Below are 8,748 nucleotides of genomic sequence, written 5' to 3'. Positions count from 1 at the left end.
CGATATTATATTAGTGGAATCGATACATCATGTATCGTTCTCTTTGTTAATTTCCACGCTCATTTTGCAGACATAGACAACAAATTATGTATAAGTATAAGGCTAGGCCTAATTATTTTTAATTTAACGCAGTTATTTCTATAAACTTTTGGACACTTTTAAAATCGACCAAAAAAACAACAACCAACAAAACAACCCTTGAACACCTTGTCCTCACAGGGGAAAAAAAGCACAAAAGAGGCATCTTGAGCAGAGGAGAGAGGAAAGGACGTTTGTTTTATGCTCCCTGTTGCAGCTGATCAAATTCTTGAAATGAGTGGTGGGCCGTTATAACAAACGAAGACACGCTCGTGAGCAGACACAAAGTACATACACACACATACACTACACACACACACACACACACACACACACACACACACACACACACACACACACACACACACACACATACACATGTACACACACACACGCGCGTACACACACGCACACACACACACACACACACAAACACACAAACACATACATACACACACACACTTGGGTATGATAGACATGCAGCGAGTGAGTGGATGAAAACAAAATTAAAGGGGAGGGGGTGTTGAAGGGTCCCAGTGATTCAGTAGCGACTAAAAAAATAAGGATAGTACGAAGAAAGACGTGTGTACACTTTTGGCAATCTGAAAAACACAACTGTGTGTGCCAACTCTCTCTCTCTCTCTCTCTCTCTCTCTCTCTCTCTCTCTCTCTCTCTCTCTCTCTCTCTCTCTCTCTCTCTCTCTCTCTCTCTCTGTGTGTGTCTCTCTATTTCTGTCTCTCTCCCCCTCTCTCTCTCTCTGTGTGTCTCTCTATTTCTGTCTCTCTCCCCCCCTCTCTCTCTCTCTCTTTCTCTCTCTCTTTCTCTCTCTCTTTCTCTCTCTCTTCCTCTCTCTCTCTCTCTCTCTCTCTCTCTCTCTCTCTCTGCCTCTGCCACCCTGCCTCTCTAGCTCTCGCCCCCCCCCACTCTCTCTCTCTCCCTCTCTCCCTCTCTCTCTCTCTCTCTCTCTCTCTCTCTCTCTCTCTCTCTCTCTCTGTCTATCTACTATCTCTCATAAACACACACACACACACACACACACACACACACACACACACACACACCACACCACACACACACACATATGGCGCTCATATGACCTTTTGCAGTTGCGAGCGCCGTAAAACCCTCTACTATAAAAAAACCCATACACACACACACACACACACACACACACACACACACACACACACACACACACACACACACATATATATATATATATATATATATATATATATATATATATATATATATATATATATATATATATATATATATATATATATATATACAGTAAACATGGCTTAGTGGGACTTTTGGTTCCAGAACAAAAATCCCGCTCAGGGAGAGTTCCCGCTATAGGAATGCAAAGGGGAAATGACCTAAACATTCTAAAAATCCACACGATTACCTCCCTCCCACATCAAAAAAATATTGCGCTTTAGATTAGTCTTCTCTTTCTTGTCAACTTTGTTGATCATCTCGGCCTTTAATTCGAGTGAGAGGCACTTTCTTTTGTCTTTGTTATGAACCAATGCTTTTCCTGGGCCTTGTTGCTTGTGCTGGCTATCGTACCTACGTTAGGCCTACTGGAGAACTGGTATCGGTATAGTGGATGCGTGGGTATGCTTATGAGCATCAACGATCGCAATTCAATGAATCAGGAATCACACACTACAGGTTCTCTTTTTTTTTCCTTTTGGCCTAGCCTAGGCCAAGGGTTATGGCCTATACACCCTCATACTCAGCTGAGCGCCTTAACTACAGCTTATCACTATTGGAGTGGCTCACGTAACATGTCTCTCTGTACCATCTCTCTCTGCGCCTGCCCCACATCACTCATCACTGGACTGGCCAATTACAATGCCGCACAGCTGACTGCCTGTTTGGAGCCCGCCTACAGGTTAAGTCTCGCTGTAGGGATGGTCCTGCTGCAGCGGGTGCCGCTATAGTCATGTTCAACTTCATATCTATAAAATAAATATATTATAATATATAAATATAAATATATATATACATATATATATATATATATATATATATATATATATATATATATATATATATATATATATATATATATATGTGTGTGTGTATATATTATTGTGTTTGTGTGTGTGTGTGTGTGTGTGTGTGTGTGTGTGTGTGTGTGTGTGTGTGTGTGTGTGTGTGTGTGTGTGTGTGTGTGTGTGTGTGTAATAATAATAAATCTTGTGAAAAGAAGACAGATTTTCATTTTCCAGTCAGTCCTTGTAAGAAAAAAAGACATTTGTATGATTCTGTAGGCCCACTCCACAGTAATCTGTAGTTATTGGAATACTAACTTTCATCTTAGGGCCTTTCTTTTTAATATATAGGCCTATACATATAGCTTGGGTGTTTTTACTGCCCCATCAGTAGCCTACAATTTAGACCATTAAGGTTCAGGCTTCCACCTCCGGCCCTGCCTGTCAGTGTCAGGGATAGGTTAGCCCGGGCTGAGAGGGATACAACATCCCAGCAGAAAAACCAAAATAGGCTACTCAATTAAAGTTCCCACTTAGGAATCGAACTCGGATCTCCTGCAAGCAACAGTGAAGTGCCTGACCGCTATATCACACTATGCTAGGTGGTTCTTAGGATTTGAACTCTGAAAACAGAACAGGCATCTGTGGTGTAGTGGTTAGATTCTTCACCATTGTAGGCAGAAGACCTGATTTTGATTCCTAAATGGGAAATTATTTACGGTAGAAACCATATATAAATTATTACATGACAGTCAGGCCTGGTACATTGTAATAACAGGGATCCGGTAATAACAGGGATGAAGCAAGAGAGGGCTGCGGTGTGCTGAAGACTTCGGTCTAACGCACGCGTAATGTGTTATGCAGAGGCCTGAGGCCTGCTACATGGCCACAAGAGAGAGCTGCGGTGTGCTGTTCGTGGGTAGGCCTACTTGTGGCAAGGGAAACTACCCATGAATAAATACAGCTGGATTAGTCCACAAATGCTTACTTCCCATGCATTTCTGATTTTGTTGAACAGGGATCTGATATATATATATAGAAGTAGAAGGACTTTTTGTCTGGTCCCACCATCCCTGTTATATCAGGTTTCCACTGTATTTCTAGTATCTTATTCTTTTCTGAGGAATTCTCCATTCTTACACCCAGCAGATTGGTCCTGACATATGGGTTCGAAGCAGCCTCTCTCATATACGATAAATTGTACAGTAGCCTACTGATACGGAAGTCAAACATTTACGGTACAATTATAAAGTATAAGTCTATCGGAGTTCTGGAGTGGGCTACTAGTAGTATGTGTGCAGAATTGAAGGCTAAATGCACATTCTCTATTTCTGTATGGCAAGACTTCTTGCTTTCAACACTGACCAAGTATTCGGTCACTGCATTGTTATGTATTCACCTCATTCAACTAACCTGGAGTGGGCAGCTATTGAATTCAGTGTTTGCGGTGCAGAGGATCTATATGATAGTATATGTGTCACGACGTGGTGGAATCAGGCGCTCGTCAATTTTTGGGCATGTGAAGTTATTGGTATCATCTGAAAGCTTATTCATTGACCTTGCTTTCAAGGAAAAAAATACCCATCCACCTTGAATAGAAGTCGAGATATTTGCAATTGAAGGAGGTGGGGTCACCTGGTTTCAATGGAAAAATTATCTAGAAAATGGCGGGCAAAGTGTGGTAACTTCAATATATAGTTTGAGAGTCCTGAAACTGAAAAATTACGTTTTTGGTTCCTTTAATAAATGTTTTTCAATAAAATTTACATGGGAATGTGTTTTCATATAAAGGGCATAAAAGGTATTGAGCCAAAAAACAAAAATTTCATTAAAAATTCCTGATTCAGGCAGAAAAATGCCTGTACCTTTAATTTCATAATTTTGAAGAACGCCTGATTTCACCACAATGCCTCACATATCTCCTTCAAAGTAGATGTGAGTTTGATTCCAGAGTGGAGAAGTTTTTATCAAGTAGGGCCTATCACCATCTGTTTGCTGGGATGTTACATCCCACTCCACCGTGGTTTGCAGGAAGGAGCCCATTTCCTAAATGATCTAAATTGGGGGTGTAAACATTTCCGATAAAAATAAAGGCCACCAGAGAGAATCTATTGACTGAGATTGTGGACTGACTACATTGTGGAGAAGACAGGGAAATCCTTCGCCCAAACTCTTAAGCGCTCAAACACACAAAAAAAGAGAAAAATGGAGGGAGGCACCTGATGAAATTCTCTGTCATACAGCGCCTCTACTAACTTTTACTAAGACTAAGATCCTCGTGGATTATGAGATCAGTGACAGTGACAGTAGGGAAATAAATTTATACAGACAGGATAAAGAGAAAAGTTGAACAATGAAAAATAGGACAAGTTTGGGCAGGCACATTACTTGTGTAATAGAAATACATGTACAATGGAAACCATAATATGGGGTGCCCACTACGGCTGGATCGGGCCGATCGCCTGACTTGATCACCTGAAATTGAAAACAAACACGTTTGTTTTTGAAGTGATCGAGTCGGGCGATCGGCACGAACGGCCGATTCCATTCGTAGTGGGCACCCCGTATAACAGGCCCAGAAATAACAGGGATCCGATAATAACAGGGATTTTTTACATCCTCATTTTTTCCTACTCTTTGTCTCTATTAAAAATTATCGGCAATAGCAGGTCCTCATAGGAGCCCAATTGGTTAGCAGGGACAAAGACTCGTTAACAATGTATAAAAAGTAAGAGAGAGAGAGAGAGAGAAAGAGAGAGAGAGGGAGAGAGAGAGAAAGAGAGAGAGAGAGAGAGAGAGAGAGAGAGAGAGAGAGAGAGAGAAAGAGAGAGAGAGAGAGTAACGCAGTGATGGAGCAAGCACATGCAATGGGTGAAGCGAGAGAGGGCTGCGGTGTGCTGCAGACTTCGATCTATCCGTAAGCCTAGCCACATGCACACGGGCAGGCCTGCCACACGGCACTTGTGGCAAGGGAAACTACCTATGAATAAATACAACTGGATTAGTGCACAAACGTTTACTTCCCTTGCATTTCTGATTTATCAGGGATTTGATACAACCAGGACTTTTCTCTGGTCCCACCATCCCTGTTATATCAGGTTTCCACAGTACATGTTTCCCTAGCAATACAGTTAGACCGTCGATGAAGAGGTGGGACCTGAGATGTACTATAACACCCATCTCCAATATAGGACCAAGACAAGTTGGTGGATAGTTGAAGAAACTATACAGACTAGAACGTCCTCTTGGGTTCGGACCAGAATCACTTGTCTTTTGCTGAGCAAGAAACATGTGCATACATTGAAATTATGTTTGTTTGTGGGAATACTAAAAGGTCTACTATTTCTTTTATGGCAACATTGCGTTTGGCCTCCGTATTGTTCAAACGCTTGGCCAAAGAATGGCAAGCTTGTTTCGTAATAAACACGAAATCCATAATCACTGGCACGACTCTGACCATTACAGTCGTCTTTCTTCCTTTTACTTTTTGTGCATATACATGCATCACGAACAAACTAATAAAACTTTATGAAGGAAAAGTCAGAGGGGAAAAAATGAAAATTACAGAGACACCCACAAACATTATAATTGTTCTGTTTTCAAACAAAAGAAAGGAAAAAACTGCATTTGACTGGCTTTATTTACACTTCAACAGTACACCTGAGTCTGCGAATACTACAGTACCAACTGTAGTGATAAAATTGAAAACCATCAATTATCAGCCTCTTGGTAGGCAGGAGTTTACACATTATAATATATTATATATATACATACTAAGTTGTCTTAGCTGTTCACAGACAAGCACTGAAGCAACCACAACAATCGTACCTAAAATTTAAAACAAACATGATACCCTAATAAACCAAAACACAATTAAATTAAAGTCCACTCCTAATGAAAAGGAAGAGAAAGTCTCTACTCTTGAGACTGTTTGAGATGCATGGTGCACCACAGCAGACATACACACTAAAAATGTGATTTAAATTTTAATTTCAAATCATTTGTAGACTATTTCATTTTTAATTAAACCATTTAAAATTACAAATTTGGTGCTGGTTTGGTTGACAGTATACTGTGATTCGCTGATTGGCTACGGTAACGACAGTGCTGGGGGCATTTAGATCGAAGGCAAAGGCAATTGCTGTGTCAAGTAGATCACAGAATTTTGCAATGGTAAAGATTTAAATTTATCAAATTGACAAGACGTGACAGCAAGTGACTAAATGGGACTATATTTCAAATTTTCAAGAAATCAGGGGACCAGCCCGCTATCTCCCCCTAGACAAACCACAACCATCAAAACATTTTTAATACAGCCACTGATGGTCCCAGCCTGTACAAACACAGAGAGGATAAAAGTAAACTGATTCTTGTCACAAGAAGTCCTCCCCCTCAGTTCAAGTGAACAAGTAAAATAGTTGTCAGACTGATCCGGCAAAACTGCTGTAAATTGACGAAACGCCTGTTTTCATTTTTGGTACAGTATCAAATTTTCTTTTATTTGCTACTAAACCAAAAGCCTCATCAGTTACAACCCCACTTGTGAGAAAAAATGTTGGTCTGGTTACAGCAGAATAGACCTTCAAGTAAACCAGAAACATCAAGGTAGACTATCAACTGAACCGGCACCTTCCAGTTTTTAATTTTTTCTGAAATCTTAATTTTATCTCTAAAATTCACAAACACTGGTTCTCAAAGATGAAACCAAAACCAAAGTACAAAACCACCTTCCTTCTTCCCAACAAAATAATAAAAAACCCTTTAATCATTTGCTAAGATCACCAAAAACATCTCTTTTCTGAGGCTCAGAAATCAAAATCATGCACAGAGACCAATACATCCCTAAGTTCATCCTTTACAAACACTTTAACTCTAATTTTCCCATTTTTCAACAACAGACCCATCAAGAAGACACCAGGACTTAACTTACCAAGTCTCTTCAGTGAAGGAGACAAAACTACATTGCTATGAAAGCAACTTCAAGGACAATCTAAAACTTTAAATTACTCGGAATAGTAAGACAGAAACTTTCCTGAAGTTGAAGATTTTTCTGCGGTAGCCTACTTGTAATTCATTTTTTAGAAGTAGAAGGCATTCTGAACTTTTACAGTCATCAAAATGAAAAGGTTCTTAAAGGGCTCATCATATATGACCTTTTTATAATATGCTGTTAACAGCTCTAGTTCCGTAAAAACCTTACTAAAACTTTATAAAAATTAAGGTGTAACCTATTGTTTAGTCACATTCAAAGAATTATTACTGAGGGCCTTTGCTTGCCCGAATTTCAGCTGCTCTTTGCATCCATATTTCAGTCTGTTCTTTAGATGTGTACATTTCCGCATTCTTTTTCGCATTCATCCATAGTTCATGAGTTTTGACATCTCTTGCATCCAAGTTTTTAATGTGGAGGTCTGAAGATTTTTTCACAGCCACAAAGTGAAGCACTATTCCACACAGCATGAATATCATACAGCCTGTAACAATTTGCATGTTCGAAATCTTTTCAATTCCTTTGACTCCATAATAAGGTTGACTCTTGTAGTACTCATCTTTAGACTTGTCCCGCATGGAATAAAGTTTCTCATCATAGAAGTGAGCTGGGTGGTGATAGTAAGGATTACCATCCCGCCCACTGCTGTTAGATTTCACACCATCCGTAGCAGTTCTCATTGCTAAAGACAAATCATATTCACGACGAGACAAAGGTTTGCTTAATACAGAATAAGCTTCATTGACCTGTACAAACTTTTTATGGTTGTTTGGATCTTTCCTATTCAAGTCCGGGTGGCATTCCTTTGATTGCTTCAAGAATGCTGCTCTGATATCATTCCCAGTAGCATTTTGTTCCACCCCCAACACTTCATAGTGGTTCGCTTTGGACAGGATGGTAATAAATCTACGAGGATTTGGACAGTGAAAGAATGGTGCTCCTTTGTATACAGAAAACAAATTCAGGGCAGACTTTTTGGTAACTGCATAAAAGGCCAGATTTGGGCTGGTGGCCATCGAGGAATGAGGTACGTTCCAGCTGCAATAGCTGGGAGTTGATGGTGAAGAAAGGTCTGTATTGCCAGGAGCCACTGCTGAACTGCTCGATGGCTGAAGGTCTGAAAATGTAGTCCTTGGCGACCCTCTCAAGCAGTGGCAACGGCAAAATCGAAACATTATTCGGACCAGCTCGTGAATGTCATCGTCTCTCAGTAAAACAGCCGAAAGACAGACAAATCCAGCAGCTGCCGTTCCTACTTTCGAAATTAGCTTGGTTTGTCCCCCACCCAGGTCAGACAGCCATTGTTGTTATGAAGTTATGAAATATGAAACAAAAACAGCTCTAGCCAAGGGAAACCACCCTGAAAAAGTCTGCAGTTTTTATTAATTGTGCTCTCCCTTTGATCATTCCTAATGATCAAAGCCTGCCTTCAGCAAGCAGCCAGTTTGAGTCTGTTTGACTCATCCTGTTTGACACAATGTAAAATGTAATCTTATACTTCCTGGCGAAAAGCTTTCACTCAAATTCTACCCCCCAAAAATACAAATTTGAAGAACATAAAAAAGACCAAACAATAAATAGTAGATCTAATCAGCCTACATGTAGATTTCTAGGTCTATATTATAGGCTGTTCGTCTGTATTGTTTAAGTCTTGGTCTCAAGCAAACAAACAA

General features: G+C 40.1%; 1 protein-coding gene across 1 annotated transcript; it reads right to left on the bottom strand.

The window, feature by feature from the left end:
- Positions 1-5,707: 5,707 nt before the first annotated feature.
- On the bottom strand, positions 5,708-8,395 carry LOC101861833 (dnaJ homolog subfamily C member 4). Its single transcript, XM_005104865.3, has one exon. It carries the CDS (start codon positions 8,248-8,250, stop codon positions 7,342-7,344), a length of 909 nt encoding a protein of 302 aa, XP_005104922.1. The 5' UTR covers positions 8,251-8,395; the 3' UTR covers positions 5,708-7,341.
- Between the last annotated feature and the right edge of the window lie 353 nt (positions 8,396-8,748).

Source organism: Aplysia californica, unplaced genomic scaffold (assembly GCF_000002075.1).
Source record: "Aplysia californica isolate F4 #8 unplaced genomic scaffold, AplCal3.0 scaffold00439, whole genome shotgun sequence".
NCBI lineage: Eukaryota > Metazoa > Mollusca > Gastropoda > Aplysiida > Aplysiidae > Aplysia > Aplysia californica.
This window is presented reverse-complemented; position numbering and strand designations above follow the sequence as displayed.